This window comes from Triticum urartu, chromosome 4, assembly GCF_003073215.2.
Source record: "Triticum urartu cultivar G1812 chromosome 4, Tu2.1, whole genome shotgun sequence".
NCBI classification, from domain to species: Eukaryota; Viridiplantae; Streptophyta; class Magnoliopsida; order Poales; family Poaceae; genus Triticum; species Triticum urartu.
Window position 1 is genome coordinate 561,907,768 of NC_053025.1, and position 19,402 is coordinate 561,927,169.

Here is a 19,402-nt window from a genome sequence, read left to right on the forward strand (position 1 = left end):
GTCACCGAGTTGAACGTGTGCAGATCACGGAGGTGCCGTATCTTTGGTACTAGGATCGGTCGGATCGTGAAGACGTACGACTACATCAACCGCGTTGTCATAACGCTTCCGCTTACAGTCTACGAGGGTACGTGGACAACACTCTCCCCTCTCGTTGCTATGCATCACCTAGATGGACCTTGCGTGTGTGTAGGAAAATTTTGAAATTACTACGTTCCCAACAGAAGGATGACAAAGTGAAAGGTATATTTGATATACATGTTATTGATGTGTACCTTACTAATGCTCGCAGTAGCGCCTGGGTATTTGATACTGGTTCTGTTGCTAATATTTGCAACTCAAAACAGGGGCTACGAATTAAGCGGAGATTGGCTAAGGACGAGGTGACGATGCGCGTGGGAAATGGTTCCAAAGTCGATGTGATCGCAGTCGGCACGCTACCTCTACACTTACCTTCATGATTAGTTTTAGACCTGGATAATTGTTATTTGGTGCCAGTGTTAAGCATGAACATTATATTTGGATATTGTTTGATGTGAGACGGTTATTCATTTAAATCAGAGAATAATGGTTGTTCTATTTATATGAGTAATATCTTTTATGGTCATGCACCCTTCATGATGGTCTATTTTTGTTCAATCTCGATTGTAGTGATACACATATTCATAATATTGAAGCCAAAAGATGCAAGGTTAATAATGATAGTGCAACTTATTTGTGGCACTGCCGTTTAGGTCATATTGGTGTAAAACGCATGAAGAAACTACATGTTGATGGGCTTTTGGAATCGCTTGATGCTTGCAAACCATGCCTCATGGGCAAGATGACAAAGACTTTGTTCTCCAGAACAATGGAGCGAGCAACTGACTTATTGGAAATAATACATACTGATGTATGCGGTCCGATGAGTTTTGAGGCTCGCGGCGGGTAACGTTATTTTCTGACCTTCACAGATGATTTAAGCAGATATAGTTATATCTACTTAATGAAACATAAGTCTGAAACATTTGAGAAGTTCAAAGAATTTCACAGTGAAGTGGAAAATCATCGTAACAAGAAAATAAAGTTTCTACGATCTGATCATGGAGGTGAATATTTGAGTTATGAGTTTGGTCTTCATTTGAAACAATGTGGAATAGTTTCGCAACTCACAGCACCTGGAACACCACAGCGTAATGGTGTGTCCGAACATCGTAACCGTACTTTATTAGATATGGTGCGATCTATGATGTCTCTTATCGATTTACCGCTATTGTTTTGGGGTTATGCTTTAGAGACAACTGCATTCATGTTAAATAGGGCACCATCTAAATCCATTGAGATGACACCATATGAATTGTGGTTTGGCAAGAAACCTAAGCTGTCGTTTCTTAAAGTTTGGGGCTGTGATGCTTATGTGAAAAAGCTTCAACCTGATAAGCTCAAACCCAAATCGAAGAAATGTGTCTTCATAGGATAACCAAAGGAGACTGTTGGGTACACCCTCTATCACAGATCTGAAGGCAAGATATTCATTGCTAAGAATGGATCCTTTCTAGAGAAGGAGTTTCTCTCGAAAGAAGTGAGTGGGAGGAAAGTAGAACTTGATGAGGTAATTGTACCTTCTCCCGAAATGGAAAGTAGTTCATCACAGAAATCAGTTCCAGTGATTCCTACACCAATTAGTGAGGAAGCTAATGATGATGATCATGAAACTTTAGATCACGTTACTACTGAACCTCGTAGGTCAACCAGAGTACAATCCGCACCAGAGTGGTACGGTAATCCTATTCTCGAGGTCATGTTACTAGACCATGATGAACCTATGAACTATGAGGAAGTGATGATGAGCCTAGATTCCGCGAAATGGCTTGAGGCCATGAAATCTGAGATGGGATCCACGTATGAGAACAAAGTGTGGACTTTGGTTGACTTGCCCGATGATCGGCAAGCCATAGAAAATAAACGGATCTTCAAGAAGAAGACTGATGCTGACGGTAATGCTACTGTCTACAAAGCTAGAGTTGTTGCGAAAGGTTTTCGACAAGTTCAAGGAGTTGACTACGATGAGACCTTTTCTCACTCGTAGCGATGCTTAAGTCTGTCTGAATCATGTTAGCAATTGCCGCATTTTATGATTATGAAATTTGGCAAATGGATGTCAAAACTGCATTTCTTAATGAATATCTTAAAGAAGAGTTGCATATGATGCAACCAGAAGGTTTTGCCGATCCTAAAGGTGCTAACAAAGTGTGCAAGCTCGACTGATCCATTTATGGAATGGTGCAAGCCTCTCCGAGTTGGAATGTACGCTTTGATAGTGTGATCAAAGCATATGGTTTTATACAGACTTTTGGAGAAGCCTGTATTAACAAGAAAGCGAGTGGGAGCTCTGTAGCATTTCTAATATTATATGTGGATGACATATTGTTGATTGGAAATAATACAAAATTTCTGGATAGCATAAAAGGATACTTGAATAAGATTTTTTCAATGAAAGACCTCGGTGAAGCTGCTTATATATTGGGCATCAAGATCTATAGAGATAGATCAAGACGCTTAATTGGACTTTCACAAAGCACATACCTTGATAAAGTTTTGAAGATGTTCAAAATGGATCCGTCAAAGAAAGGGTTCTTGCTTGTATTACAAGGTGTGAAGTTGAGTCAGACTCAATGCCCGACCATTGCAGAAGATAGAGAGAAAATGAAAGTCATTCCCTATGCCTCAGCCATAGTTTCTATCATGTATGCAATGCTGTGTACCGGACCTGATGTATGCCCTGCTATAAGTTTAGCCGGGAGGTACCAAAGTAATCCAGGAGTGGATCATTGGAGAGTGGTCAAGAACATCCTGAAATACCTGAAAAGGACTAAGGATGTGTTTCTCGTTTATGGAGGTGACAAAGAGCTTGTCATAAATGGTTACGTCGATGCAAGCTTTGACACTTATCCGGATGACTCTAAGTCACAAACCAGGTACATATTTATATTGAATGGTGGAGCTGTCAGTTGGTACAGTTGCAAGCAAAGCATCGTGGCGGGATCTACATGTGAAGCGGAGTACATAGCTGCTTCGGAATTAGCAAATGAAGGAGTTCATATCTGATCTAGGTGTAATACCTAGTGCATCGGGTCCAATGAAAATCTTTTGTGACAATATTGGAGCAATTGCCTTGGCGAAGGAATCCAGATTTCACAAGAGAACCAAACACATCAAGAGACGTTTCAATTCCATCCGCGATCAAGTCAAGGAGGGAGACAGAGATTTGCAAAATACATACGTATCTGAATGTTGCAGACCCGTTGACAAAGCCATTCTCACGAGCAAAACATGATCAGCACCAAGACTCCATGGTTGTTATAATCATTACTATGTAATCTAGATTATCGACTCTAGTGCAAGTGGGAGACTGAAGGAAATATGCCCTAGAGGCAATAATAAAGTTGTTATTTATATTTCCTTATATCATGATAAATGTTTATTATTCATGCTAGAATTGTATTAACCGGAAACTTAGTACATGTGTGAATACATAGACAAACAGAGTGTCCCTAGTATGCCTCTACTTGACTAGCTTGTTAATCAAAGATGGTTAAGTTTCCTGACCATAGACATGTGTTGTCATTTGATGAATAGGAACACATCATTAGAGAATGATGTGATGGACAAGACCCATCCGTTAGCTTAGCATTATGATCGTTTAGTTTTGTCATTTGATGAATAGGAACACATCATTAGAGAATGATGTGATGGACAAGACCCATCCGTTAGCTTAGCATTATGATCGTTTAGTTTTGTTACTATTGCTTTCTTCATGACTTATACATATTCCTCTGACTATGAGATTATGCATCTCCCAAATACCGGAGGAACACCTTGTGTGCTATCAAACGTCACAACATAACTGGGTGATTATAAAGATGCTCTACAGGTGTATCCGAAGGTGTTTGTTGAGTTGGCATAGATCGAGATTAGGATTTTTCACTCTGTGTATCGGAGAGGTATCTCTGGGCCCTCTCGGTAATGCACATCACTATAAGCCTTGCAAGCAATGTGACTAATGAGTTAGTTGCGGGCTGATGCATCACGAAACGAGTAAAGAGACTTGCCGGTAATGACATTGAACTAGGTATGATGATACCGACGATCAAATCTCGGGCAAGTAACATACCGATGACAAAGGGAATAGTGTATGTTGTTATGCGGTTTGACCGATAAAGATCTTCGTAGAATATGTAGGAGCCAATATGAGCATCCAGGTTCCGTTATTGGTTATTGACCGGAGATGTGTCTCGGTCATGTCTACATAGTTCTCAAACCCGTAGGGTCCATACGCTTAACGTTCGATGACGATTTGTATTATGAGTTATGTGTTTTTGATGACCGAAGTTTGTTTAGAGTCACGGATTAGATCACAGACATGATGAGGAGTCTCGAAATGGTCGAGAGGTAAAGATTAATATATTGGAAGGTTATATACGGACACCAGAATGGTTCCGAAAAAGGTCGGGGATTTTTGGGAGTACCGAGAGGTTACCGGAACCCCCCGGGAAAGTTATTGGGCCTAATGGGCCATAGTGGAGGAGAGGAGGTAGGCCACAGGAGGTGGGGCATGCCCCTTGCCCCAATCCGAATTGGACAAGGGGAGGGGGCGCGGCCCCCCTCTTTCCTTCTCCCTCTCCCTCCTTTCCCCTTTCCACCTCTCCATTGGAAGGAAAGGGGGGCGAATCCTACTAGGTTTGGAGTCCTAGTAGGATTCCCCCCCCCCCCTGGCCGGCCTCCTCCTCCCCCCTTCTTTATATACGTGGTCAGAGGGCACCCCAAGGCACAACATCAATTGTCTTAGCCGTGTGCGGTGCCCCCCTCCACAATTTACCGCCTCGGTCATATTGTCGTAGTGCTTAGGCAAATCCCTGCACGGATCACATCATCAACACCGTCACCACACCGTCATGCTGATGAAACTCTCCCTCGACCCTCTACTGGATCAAGAGCTCGAGGGACGTCATCGTGCTGAACATGTGCCGAACACGGAGGTGTAGTACATTCGGTACTTGGATCAGTTGGATCGTGAAGACGTTCGACAACATCAACCGCGTTACTAGACGCTTCCGCTTTCGGTCTACGGGGGTACGTGGACACACTCTCCCGTCTCGTTTCTATGCATCTCCTAGATAGATCTTGCGTGATCGTAGGAATTTTCTTGAATTAGTACGTTCCGCTTCACAGGTTCACTACAAGGATGTGAAGTCCTATCATTTTTATTTTTCCTTTTCTTTTTAGTTAGACTAGGTGTAGGGGTGTTGTTCCTTTGTGAATCATGTTCAAGTCTTTTTGGATTTCCCTCAGGATAAAGTGGTTCCTGAGTCATTTTACCTCCTCTAGTTGCAACTCTAACAACAAAGTCATGTATATTATTATTCATTTCATGTAGCAACTCTCTTTGAGATTTAGCAACTTGTTCTAACTGGGTTTGTACCATAGAAGCATGCTTTCCAACACCTCTAACATCATTTGAGATTCTTAATAACAAGTCACTCAAGCGAGCAATCATATCAGAATTGTATTTCAATTGTTTCATAACATTTGCATTGAAGTGATCTTGTTTTCTAATATAGTTTTCAAACTCATAAATGCATTGGCTAGGGTGCATATTGTGAGGATTGTCATTATCATTGAATTTCATAAGAGAATTTACCTCTACCACCTTAGGAGGTGGTGGTGTATTAAGCCATGTATTTCTTTGATAGGAGGTAAATTTTTAACATCCTCGGCTTTAATATCTTTTTCCTTCATGGATTTCTTTGCCTCTTGCATATTTTCAGGACTGAGATATAATATACCCCTCTTCTTCGGAGTGGGTTTAGGAGGTGGTTCAGGAAGAGTCCAATCATCATAATTTTTCAATATTTTATTCAATAATTCTTCAACTTGCCCAACAGTTCGTTCCCTGAAAACACAACCAGCACAACTATCTAGGAAGTTCCTAGAAGCATCGCTTAGTCCATTATAGAAGATATCAAGTATTTCATTTTTCTTAAGAGGATGATCAGGCAAAGCATTAAGCAACTGGCAAAGCCTCCCCCAAGCTTGTGGGAGACTCTCTTCTTTAATTTGCACAAAGTTAAATATTTCCTGTAAAGTAGCTTGTTTCTTATGAGCAAGGAACTATTTTTCAGAGAAGTAATAAATCATATCCTGGGGACTACGCACACAACCGGGAGCAAGAGTATTGTATCAAGCTTTAGCATCACCCTTTAATGAGAACGGAAATAATTTGAGAATAAAGTAATAACGAGTCTTCTCATCATGAGTAAAAAGGGTGGCTATGTCATTCAACTTAGTAAGATGTGCCACAACAGTTTCAGTTTCATAACCATGGAAAGGATCAGATTCAACCAAAGTAATCAACTCTGGGTCGACACAAAATTCATAATCCTTATCATCAATAAATATAGGTGAAGTAGAAAACTTAGGATCATATTGCATTCTAGCATTCAGAGATTTTTCTTTATATTTGCATAGTAATTTCTCTAGATCATCTCTATCCTTACAAGCAAGAATGTCTCTAGTTGTATCTTCATTCATAACATAGCCTTCTAGTACCTTAGGCAATTCATATCTAGGAGGGCTAGTTCTAGTAGGTGTTTCAAGATTTTCAGTTTGAAACTCATCCTCAGATTCAACAACATCATGTTGAATTACTCTAGCAATTTGTTCATCAAGAAAATCACCAAGTGGCACATCATTATCATCAAGCAAGGTACTAGCATCATCATAAGTATCATTCATAGCAGAAGTAGCATCATCAATAACTTGCGACATATCAGGATTAATAGCATGTGGTGGTGTTGCAAGTTTACTTATAACAGAAGGTGAATCTAAAGCAGAACTGGATGGCAGTTCCTTACCTCCCCTCGTCTTAGAGGGATAAATCTTAGTCTTAGCATCCTTCAGATTCTTCATAGTGATAAATTGATAATAATCCCAAGTGACTCAACAAATATAGCTATGCTCCCTGGCAACGGCGCCAGAAAAAGGTCTTGATAACCCACAAGTATAGGGGATCGCAACAGTTTTCGAGGGTAGAGTATTCAGCCCAAATTTATAGATTCGACACAAGGGGAGCCAAAGAATATTTGCAAGTATTAGCAACTGAGTTGTCAATTCAACCACACCTGGAGATTAATTATTTGCAGCAATGTGATCAGTAGCAAAGTAATATGATAGTTTTGATAGTAGTAACAGTAGCAATGGTAACAGTAACAGTGATAGAAGTAATTTTGTAGCAAGTGCAACAGTAATGATAGCAATAGTAACTTAACAAGAACAATATAGGATAAATTCGTAGGCATTGGATCGGTGACTTGTTGGATGATATTCATCATGAGCCAGTTATAACCTAGGGCGATACGGCACTAGCTCCAGTTCATCAATATAATGTAGGCATGTATTCCGTAAATAGTCATACGTGCTTATGAAAAGAACTTGCATGACATCTTTTGTCCTACCCTCCCGTGTCAGCGGGGTCCAATTGGAAACTAAGGGATATTAAGGCCTCCTTTTAATAGAGAACCGGAACAAAGCATTAACACACGGTGAATACATGAACTCCTCAAACTACGGTCATCACCGGGAGTGGTTCTGATTATTGTCACTCCGGGGTTGCCGGATCATAACACATAGTAGGTGACTATAACTTGCAAGATTGGATCTAAAACATGGATATAATGGTGATAACATAAACGGGTTCAGATATGAAATCATGGCACCCAGGCCCAAAGTGACAAGCATTAAGCATGGCAAAGTCATAGCAACAACGATCTTAGAACATAGTGGATACTAGGGATCAAGCCCTAATAAAACTAACTCAATTATATGATGAATCTCATCCAACTCCTCACTAACCAGCGAGCCTACGAAAGAATTACTCACTCCCGGTGGGGAGCATCATGGAATTGGCGATGGAGAAGGGTTGGTGATGACGAAGAACGAAGATCCCCCTCTTCGGAGCCCCAAACGGACTCCAGATATGGCCTCCCGATGAAGAACAGGAGGTGACGTCGGCTCCGTCACGTGAATCACGATAATTCTTTCTCCCTCATTTTTTTCTGAAAAGATAGGTATTTATGGAGTTGGAATCAGGGTCTGCGGGGCCACCTGGTGGGGACAACCCACGTGGGCGCGCCAGGAGGGGGGCGCCCTGCTTGGTTGTGCCCACCTAGGTGCCCCCTCCGGTGGATCTTGGCTCCAGAAATTCTCTTTATTTATATAAAAATTCCTCGCAAAGTTTCATTCCATTCCGAGAACTTTTATTTTTGCACAAAAACAACACTATGGTAGTTCTGTTGAAAACATCGTCAATCCGGGGTTAGTTTCATTCAAATCATGCAAATTAGAGTCCAAAACAAGAGGAAAAGTATTAGAAAAAGTAGATATGTTGGAGACGTATCAGGGGAGAGGCTGAATTGGGAGGCGCCCAAGTAGGATTCCTCCTACTTGGGGCACCCCCTTGGCTGCCTCTCCTCCCCTCCAACCTATATATATGAGGGGGGCACCGCTAGAACACACAGCAATGATTGTTAGCTGTGTGCGGTGCCCCCTCCACAGTTTACACCTTCGGTCATATTGTCGTAGTGCTTTGGCGAAGCCCTGCGCGGATCACTTCACCATCACCGTCACCTCGCCGTCGTGCTGACAAAACTCTCCCTCAACACTTTGCTGGATCAAGAGTTTGATGGGACGTCATCGAGCTGAACGTGTGCAGAACTCGGAGGTGTCGTACGTTCGGTGCTTGATCGGTCGGAATGAGAAGAAGTTCGAATACATCAACCGCGTTGTCAAACGCTTCCGCTTTCAATCTACGTGGGTACGTAGACACACTTTCCCCCTCTCGTTGCTATGCATCTCCTAGATAGATCTTGCGTGAGCGTAAGATTTTTTTTTTTGAAATTGCATGCTACCTTCCCCAACATTTTACCCCTCGCTACTACTAAGCGGTCTCTACCGTGCCCCCCGGGACATGCCATAGTAGTAGCGCGGGTTTATACCCCTCGCTACTACTAATTACGAGGTAAGTGAAGTCCCCATATCCTCGGCCTCCCCTCTCTCCCTCACTCTTCCCCCTCTCTCCATAGGCTCTCCGGTGGTGAGGTGCTCCTGCCCAAGCACATCTGCTCCTCCATGGCGCCCAACGAGTCCGCCTCCTCGCGTCGCTGGCGTCCAGGAGCTCGCACGTCTTCCCCTGGCCTCCATGCCACCACGACGGAGCACCTCATCACCAGTGACCAGCTCGGATGCGCCCTCCATCTCCTTCCTTTCTCCCTTGTTTCTCCTTTTCCCTCTCCTTCGATTTTACTCACCTCCCATGCCCATGCTGCGTAGGTCAGCGACATGGCCAACCAGGAGCTCTCCGCCTTGGCCGCAAAGAGGATCCTCACACCGTCGTCTTGCTCTACACTGGATGCAGTCCCTTTCCAACAGCCGTCGCTGGATCTGGTCTGCCGCTACCCGTCCGCACCTCTGGCAACCCTGTCGTCGCTGGATCGAACAATTGACACCATTGAAAGCATGCACGGGGTCGAGAATTTTTCTTGGTTTATGAAATTAATAGTAGTACCGCGGGTCACAGTCACGCGCTACTACTAACACATGTACTAGTAGCACGGGATGCACCGCGCTACTACTACTAGTTAGCTGTAGCGCCGTAGTAGTAGCGCGGGCACCCGTGCTACTACTAGGCCTTTTCCTAGTAGTGTATGTAGCCCGCACGCACTGCCGTGGTGTATCACAGGACAGAGGAACGACCATTTATGTACACATTGTTCGATGAAGCTGAAGGGGGAGTATGTGTGGGACGACATGATCTGTTGATGAAAAACTTGTTGGACATCTGGTTAATCTTTTCGAATTTGAGACATTGTTGTACCAGACTTAATTTGCTTGCTATGTATGGATGATGTGTGGTATTTTCTATCTGAACTTTGATGAATATCGAACGGTTTGCATGAATTTTGTTTGGTTAGTTCAAATGCAGGTTGAAATGTATGTGGGCGGTGTTGGATGACCGGCTCCCGCATCCGTGTCCCTGGAGTGGTCCCCCCTGCCCACAGACATACGTGGGAGGAAATTTGCGGTCGCCGTTGGACAAGCCCTGTGCAAGTACCACTTTATTGATATATTGCCCACTTCCTTCTATCACAAAGTCTTTAGGAGCACGTGCTATAGTCGGTTGTTAGTTTGTATCCCACTTCTCTTCTTTCTCATCTTCTCTCTATTACAACTCAGCAAAAATATGATATTTAAAGTCTTACAGTCCCCCATGTCACCTTACTGTACTTGCTCTTATGATTTCCCTTCTTACAAACAAATGAGATGATCGTTTTCTGAGAGACCATCGCCTCGAAAAACTAAAACTAAAACACCAAAGAATGGCAAGACCCTATAGAAGCGACACAACAAAATTAAAACGACCTAAGGATCACCACTCTATACTTGGCAATCCATGACCCGAAGATGACAAATGACGCGTTTGGTATGCTGCATTAGGTCCAACCAGGCCCGCGCGGGATGAATTTAGCTCATTTGCTTGCGTGGACTGCATTTGTTTCCTGCCCACATGAACCTCAAAGCACCCATGGCCCTGGCTCTGGAGGAACGGCCTAATCGGCCGAATCGTCCACCAATGCCACACGGGCTCTGCGCGGCGGTGCTGCCAACGACGGGGGAGGGAAGGAGGGATGGTGGTGGCATTGCCTCGCAGCTAGGGTTTCACACCCGAGCTGCTCATTGCATAGTTGCGAGTTGTTCTTTTGCCCTCCGTAATGTAAATGTTAGAGATAACCATTGAATAACTTATATTTTAAAATAATCGTGTAACTTACTATTTTGACTTCTTCAGAAACTATGTTCTACCGTTTTTCTCTTTCCAAGGAAAACATAGTTGTTCTTGTTCCACACGCATACTTTGGTGGAATCCGTTCTGTACATCGAAAATTCCAAACGAACGGAGTTTTATGAAGGTTTACCGATTTCTTCACTAACTAATCTCCACCCGTGAATTTCAGGGGGTGTTGGCCCCGCACCTTGATTTCTTCCCAGTCAAATTATGCAGCTAAGCATCTTGTTAATTCTGTAATTATTTGTCCGTGTGGGTAGCATTGCTCTACGTACACTACTATCGTACACAACGCTACGTGGGCACTGGGCAGGAAACGAACAACGGAACAAGCGTCACCACGTGAACTAACTGGTAGTTAGATGGTTAAGAGGACAACGAGATGCTCACACTTTTTTGAATGTGTTTGAGGCCTTCTGACGATGTGCGTTTAGTGAAAGGAGATGTTTCCGTCGACTACGAAGACGTATGTGACGACTTTATCAATCTTAAAATGATATGCCAGTCTCTTGAAGAGGCTCATAGGGATAAATGAGCATGCATGTGTTCATAACGGTGAGTGTATATGCGTATGTATGAGGGTTTCTATATTGTACGGATGAATGTTAGGTGATACCATGACTTGTATGCTTCTATGATACCAATTTGAAAAGGTCAAATTTAAATCTATTTTTATGAATATTTACAACACACGTGTCTACAATCCCTAGAAATTTCAGGTGAAATTTTGAAGTACACAAAGAGAAAAAAAAAACAAATTCAGCATAATAGTATCAATAAAGACAAATGCATGAATAATGTCAAAAACTGAGTGCGACTATTTGGCTCACGAGCTCATTTGCTCTCGCCATGAATATTAAATTCAAAACAAATACTAAAAAACTTAAAAAAAATGCATGGAAGATGCTTCGGTGCGCGAGGTCCGCTCCAAATTCCAGCTTACCTGTTTGTCTTTTTTGTTGAGAGCTACTTAGATATTCAAATAAGCTGAAATATCGAAGCATCTTCCATAAAAAAAAGATTTTTCTGATTTTAGATTATTTTTTAATTTACTGTTCAGAGGATGCAGATGAGTCCGGACTCAAAATTGAATATTCGGTCAAAACCTAAACTATTTACATCCGTTTATATTTTTTGTTTCTTTATGTGTACTTTGAACTTTGATCTGAATTTCTTAGGGCATGTATACATATGCCTTGTAAACATCCTCAATTTTTTTTCGATTTTTTTTCAAAACATTCAAGTTTAACGTTTTAAGATCGGTACCATGAGAGCATATAAAAGATGGTATCACATCATATTTTTCATAGGGACTGTCTATTCTACATCCGCATGAAATCTAATTCATTTTCAGCCAACTAAAGGATGACAAGTGTCATATGTCTTGTGTCCCTGTTCCTTTGTTCTTTCTGCCCCGCAAATTGCCTCTGTCCCGCAAATCACTTTTAAACAGGCCCATACACTAAACTATAAATGGGTACACGCTCTGAGCAATTCAAACCCGTACAGAAAGCAGCTAAAAGGGTTAAAATTTAACAAAAGGTGGACTAAGCTAACTACAGGAGGATGAAAAGGACCAAAACTGATGGCATCTAACCACAAGCCGAATTACAGAAAAATTACAGTTGCTGCTGCTGTGAATCAACTATACAAAGGCCCAAAATTACACTAATAATTGCAGTGTAAAAACCATGGAAATACACAGTAATTCCACTAAAAATGCCACTTGCAAATACAGAGCAAAAATCCACTAGAAGTACACCGTAAACCCACTAACATTTACAGTGTAAATTCCACTAACAATTACAGTGTAAATTTCACTGAAAATGCACAGTAATTACACTAAAAGTACACTGTAAATACCACTTAAAACACACAAAAGAATTACACTGCAATTCCATTGAGAAAGTGCTAAATTTACCCCAGAGAAGCGCCACCAGAGAGGGCGATTCCTCCATGATCTAGAGTTCTAGACACAAACATGGCTGGAGAAGGAAAAAAGAAATCACAGGTAACACCCCCCCCCCCCCCCCCCCCCCCCCCCCCCCCCCCCCCCCCCCCCCCCCCCCCCCCCCCCGCGCGTCTCCTGTGCATTCATCACCTCCTGTCGTCTCTCTCCTGCCTGAACAAATCTGGAAGAAAGAACATACCTCTAGCTAGTGAATCATTACATAGGATAAGTTAAGCACAAAATCTACACAGATCGAAAATAAGAACATAATCACACAAAAGCATGAAACAGGAGAAACCCTAGGAACAACTAGGATATGGTCGCATGAACTAGTTGTCTATGATCACAGGAAAACTGAAAACTACATGCCCAGATCATAGATTTCTGGATTTGCAGAAATAAACACACTACAGGGATCAAAACATGCTCAGGAAGCTAGCAATTCCATTTTGGGAAAACTAGTTAAAAACATAAAAGGGGGATGATTGCTCCAGTTGAGAGAAACTATGACTATTTTCACACCCTTTGGAAACTGAAAAACCAAACACTGTTAAGACACTTTAATCTACTTGTTTTAGACACTTTCTACCTGTTCTTAAATAGTTGTGATTGAAGGACTGAATTTAAGTAACTTTAGAAGTGTAAACTACTATGATCGGATGCTTGCTTACACTGAATATTGACATGCATTAACATGAGCACTAAAAATTGAAATTAACAGGAAAAAGGACAAACACAATCAGGCTAAAAACATTCACACTAGAAGGCACTCACACAAGTAGCAACAAACAAAAAGAATCTATAAAAATGATTACATATTTACAGTTCAGAACTAAAAGGAGAAATTTGTGACTGTTAGATCAAATTGCTGGGACCTTCTCTGCAAAATTACTCTGCACTTATTTACAGTTCAAAACTGAATACTTGTTTGCATTAATAGATAATTTACTCAAAATATTGAGTGCAGGTGCCTACAATCAAACCAAATGCAATGAAATCCAGCATCAAAGGACATGCGATGTACCTCAATGAAGATGAAGTTGATTTCCTTAACGTATGGCTTTCTAGTAGCAGAAAACAATCCTGAAAACAAAAAAAGTTATCAAAAACATGCTTTCTTTAACTAGAGTCTTGACAAATAACAGAGTGGATCATACTCTTTTACTGAGCTACTTCAGGTGATTCATACCGCTTTTAAACGGACCCGCACCAAGATGTTATTGGATCCACACCCCAACTCTTTTCAACCCACACAGGCAAAGCAGCGAGAAAGAAGAAAAAGAACCCAGGCAATACTTTCCCATCTCTAATCTACTAACCACACACAATTAAAATGAAAATGACAAAAACCACTAAAATTACACTATAAAATCAACTAAAATTACACTAAGATTTACACTTTAAATACCGCTGTAAATCCAGTTTGAATCCACTGTAAAATCTACTACACTAAGAAAAACACTGAAAATACGGTAGGAATTACAGTGTAAATCCAGTAGGAATTACAGTATAAATCTACCTAGAATTACACTGTAATTCTACCTAGATTTACAATGTAAAATCGACCTGGAATTACATTGTAAATATAGTAGGAATTACAGTGTAAATCCAGTAGGAATTACAGTGTAAATACCTAGATTTACACTGTAAAATCGACCTAGAATTATAGTGTAAATATAGTAGGAATTACAATGTAAATCCACTTAGAATTTCACTGTAAATCTACCTAGAATTACACTGTAAGAATTGCAGTTTTGAACAAGCCAACAAAAATGAACACTAACCAACAGTAAGGAAGTGCTAAAATTACTGTGTAAACTACTTTGTAAATTAGTGTGTGAACCCGCTAAGAATTACTATGTAAGACCAATTAACATACAGTGTAATGCCACTGGGCATTACAGAGCAAAATCAATAAATAATTACACTACAACCCATCAGGGACTACAGTCAAAAAACTGGAAGAGGACATGACCGGAAATAAATCCACTTCATCATAGCAGCACATGCCCTGAGCGGGTACACACCCCATCTTTATCAAGAGCCAGACTAGAAAAAAGCAGCTAAAAAGCATAGCCTAAGACTTTCTCGAAATCATGATCATCCATTTGATGTTCCTGCAGTTAACAGATGAAACAAATGAATGAACTAGAAAATCGGAACAAATAAGCTACCAAACAAGAAATAAAAGAAAATAAAAGAAATAAAAAATCAAATTAGAAATATAACCTCCGAATCTTGAAAAGGATCATCCTCAGCAATATCATTGGGGACAAAAGGATCCCCATCTGAATCATCACAATCTTGAACACAAGCAGCATAAGTGCCCTTACCAAAAGCCTTCATGAGTCTCCCCATACTTTAATCTATAACCTAAATATGTACAAACACAAAGAAAAGGACAAAATGTCTGAGATGAAATGGCAAAAGGGATAAAACATAACAAAAATATAAAGAAGAAATGCATTGATAGCATTTACAGTCTACATCTCTTTTATTTCACTACATAACCCACTAAGAATTACAGTGAAGAAATCCCATGTGAATTACAGTGGAAACCAACTGAGAATTACATTGTAAATACACTGTAATCACCCACTAAGAAAATACACTGGAATTCCGATGAAGATTACAGTGTACATCCGAATATAATTATAGTCTAAATCCTTAAGAAAATACACTGGAATCAGATGCATCACAAGAACATACAAACTAGCGGTGCATCACAAGAACAGTCACAATTCCTTTGCTACTCAATTAAAGTGTAAATTACACTGAATTTACACAGTAAAACCAGCTATGAATTACACTGTAAATTTGCTGACAAATACACTGTAAATCCAAAACGCAATTCCACAATAAAAATTCAAGTGAATTACACTGTAATTCCACTAGCGAATACAGTGCAAATCCATGGCAATTACACTGTAAATCAGCTATCAAATTACACTGTACATCACTAACAAATACATTGTAATTCCACTAACAAATACAGTGCAACCCCACTGACAAAAATACACTGCAATTAAGACATATACACTATTATTCCACTAGCAAATACAGTGCAAATACACTGAAATTACACTGTAAAATAACCGGGGATTACACTACAAATTGCTTTGGATTTACACTACAAATATACTACCTATCCACAAGAAAATTACACTGGAAATTCAGTACGGATTACAGTGAAAATCAATGAAAATCCAGTATGAATTACACTGAAAATCATTTTAAAAAACAATGGGGATTGCACTGTAAATCCAAAATAGAAATTACAGAGTAAACCACATACCCACGAAACAATACCAGTGAAGAGAAATGGTCTAGGGATTAAAGGCCAGGGAACAGAATACATCCGTTCGAATTGACTGAATACATCAGAGTACTACAACTAAGCAAGCCAGCCTCACATGAACAACTCGGACTCCAACATCCAATCAATTATAGATCAGCACATCGAACTGACACACATCCCAGCTACGGAAGCTACCACGCTTAGCAGAACAATCAAACGCATCCCAGAAACGGTGCAACCTAAACAAATCTACACGGAAAAAAGCTGCGGGGGATGGATACAATCATCAAATCTGACAGACAAAACCAACTCCCTACCTAACAGATCACAAGAACAACAAAAAGGGAGGAGGGGGGGACTGAATCCGACGAACAAAATCGCCAGCGGCGGAAATGGGGACGGATCGGTGCGGGGCCGAGAGATGCCGCAGATCCCGCCGGCAGGAACAGAAGGGAGGCGGAGGAAGCGGGGAAGCACGAGGGAGAGCGCGGACGAGTCACCACCAAAACACTGGATCGAGCGGTGAGGCGGAGCTCCAAATCGCCATGGCTATCTCTCTCTCGTTCGATTCTGTTCGGGGTTGCGTGTTCGGCTCGGAGGAGGAGGGCGACAGTGTCAACCACACAGACACGCGGGTTGCGATGGAAAAAATAACGGGTCAACCACACGGGCCCGATAAGAGAAACGAGACAAATAACGGGTCACACACACGAATCTCCATGCACAGATTGCAGGGCACGGAAAACGGATGAAGGCGAATTATTTTTCATCCGCATGTAAATTAGCAGATCCGTTTTCATATATTGTACTAGTAGTGTGTTAAGAAAAAACAAGCGCCACCGCTTTGCAGACCACGCGCGCGCCACTCCACGCTGCCTCCGCCGTCCAACCCTCCACCGCTTCCTCGCGCGCCACCTCACGGCAAAGCCGCGACGCGCCTCCCCTCCTTCGCCTCCACGTCTCCGCCCTCTCCCACGCCTGTCTCCCTGTGAGCACCCACCCACGCCGTATATAACCACCATACCCACGCATGATCCATCCATGTCGATCGCAAGATTCAGCTGTACTACTCACCTAGCCACCCTACACACGCTCGGGGCAACGCGGCAGATAACCAGACGCCTTCTCGCCAAGATGAGCCAGGGGCAGCAGAGGAGGCCGTCGTCCGACCAAGCCCAGGCGGGCGGCGGCGGGCAGGGCCAGGGACAGGGAGGAGGCGCCGTCCGCTACGGCGACGTGTTCCCGGCCGTGACCGGCGGCCTCGCGCAGAAGCCCGTGGCGCCGCAGGACGCGGCCACGATGCAGTCAGCCGAGAACCTCGTGTTCGGGGAGACGATAAAGGGCGGCCCGGCGGCCACCATGCAGTCCGCGGCCATGCGCAACGAGCGCATGGGCGTGGTCGGCCACGACCAGGCCACGGACGCCACCGCCGAGCAGGGCGTCTCCGTCTCCGAGACCCGCGTCCCCGGCGGGCGCATCGTCACCGAGTTCGTCGCCGGACAGGCCGTGGGCCAGTACCTCGCGCCTGATGATGCCGCCGATGCAGGTGAAGCCGGTGGCGACGACACGAAGATAACTATTGGCGAGGCGCTGGAGGCGGCAGGTTACGCGGCGGGAAGCAGGCCGGTGGAGCGCAGCGACGCAGCGGCCATCCAGGCGGCCGAAGTGCGAGCCACCGGGCTGGACGTCAATATCCCTGGTGGCCTGGCCGCGCAGGCGCAGTCGGCCGCCGACGCCAACGTCTGGGCCGCGCGAGACGAGGAGAAGGCCAAGCTCGGCGACGTGCTCTCGGTATGTCTGTAGTATGTCCTGCACATCGACGCTACCAGTACACATATGCTTGAATCCTTTGATGTTACTGACTGCGATGGTCAACCTGGTGGTCGACCTGCGTGCACGCAGAATGCAACGGCGAAGCTGGTTGCGGACAAGGAGGTGGAGGCCGCCGACGCGGCGAGGGTGGCCTCGGCGGAGACCCGAAACAAGGACGACAAGACGGTGAGGCCGGGAGGGATAGCAGCGTCCGTGGCTGCGGCGGCGCGGCTCAACAAGCAGGGCGCATAGGCAGGCCTCTGCCGTGCGCGTACGTACGCGGCGTGTGCCAGTGGTTTGCGGGTGCAGGCCGCCGGCTGCTTGAGTTTAGCGTGCCCTTTTGCATGAAGTGGCACTCTCCTTCGTACTAGCGTCTGGTTCTCGTGCTTCTAGCTTTACCCGCTTCTTAGTTTCAGTAGTTCTAGTGCTTTTAGCTTAGTTGAAGTGTTTCTTGTGCTTCTAGCTTGGTTGAAGTCAAGTCTTCTCAAGCTTTTTGTAAAAATGTATAATAATTCCACTGCTATCTCAAGTCCTAAACTTCTTGTAATAATGTTATTTCACCAAATCGGAGGAGTACCTTTTCTTTATTTCCCTTCTTTGCCCGAGAACAAAAAAGTGCAAATTTTCATTTCCTTATTTCCTTGAGAACAAAAAAGAGGGATGGCAGGAGGTGTTGCCCCGGCGTGGTCCGCGTCGCCCGACGTTGCTAGCCCCTGCAATGGCTCCCCGTCTAATCCCTGCTTGGCTGCACGGTACATGTTGCAGATGCTTCGCTCCTGGGCATCATGCGGCCAATTGTAGAGATCAGCTTCGGTGCTCCCGTTGCTTGAAGAATGGTCATTGTGCGCGTGGATGCCGCAATCCTTGGCATCCTCTAAGTTCTTTGGCATGCCTTGCTATGTCGCCATTCCTTGGTTCCATGCGCCATCCTGCTCTAGCTTCATGTGGATGCCGCAATTCTGGGCATCCTCTAAGTTCTTTGACATGTCTTGCCATGTCGCCATTCCTTGGTTCCATGCGCCATCCTGCTCTAGCTTCATGTAAAGGTGCAGTGAAATCCGTGCTCCCCTCTAATGTCTTGAGCATCTGTCGTCTTTGCTACCGTTGGCTCAACAACTCCATCCGATATGATGTTGCGGTCCTCTCTGACCAGGACCGATCAGACAACATTGTTACAGAGTTGTCTGGCACGGGTACAGAGCTTTCTCGAGCAGGCGGAGGCTGCTCTTAGCAGGCTCTCCCTTGCACCGGCTAGGTCGCAGACCACTCTGATGTCATGCCCTTCTGCGTGGAAGATGTTGGCTCTATGGAGGAAGGGAGGTAAGAGTTATATGGATGTTTATTTCCTTGTGTTGAGAACGGTTCATCTCACTCTCAGTTGAGTCCATTGTCGTGCTTGAAGCTCTGGTGTTGCAGGTCATGTCCGAACTACGAGAGCTATGTCTTAGCCCTAGTTCGCCTA

At 43.6% G+C, this 19,402-nt stretch overlaps 1 protein-coding gene and 1 long non-coding RNA gene across 2 annotated transcripts; one reads left to right on the top strand and one right to left on the bottom strand.

The window, feature by feature from the left end:
• Positions 1 to 12,465: 12,465 nt before the first annotated feature.
• On the bottom strand, positions 12,466 to 16,788 carry LOC125552698. Its single transcript, XR_007303736.1, has 3 exons — positions 15,060 to 16,788; positions 13,855 to 14,947; positions 12,466 to 13,011 (listed from the first exon to the last, which is right to left on the bottom strand). It is a non-coding gene; the product is annotated as an uncharacterized LOC125552698 (long non-coding RNA).
• Positions 16,789 to 17,152: 364 nt separating this feature from the next.
• On the top strand, positions 17,153 to 18,525 carry LOC125554167 (late embryogenesis abundant protein D-34-like). Its single transcript, XM_048717763.1, has 2 exons — positions 17,153 to 17,919; positions 18,031 to 18,525. Exons 1-2 carry the CDS (start codon positions 17,170 to 17,172, stop codon positions 18,190 to 18,192), a joined length of 912 nt encoding a protein of 303 aa, XP_048573720.1. The 5' UTR covers positions 17,153 to 17,169; the 3' UTR covers positions 18,193 to 18,525.
• The last annotated feature ends 877 nt before the right edge of the window (positions 18,526 to 19,402 follow it).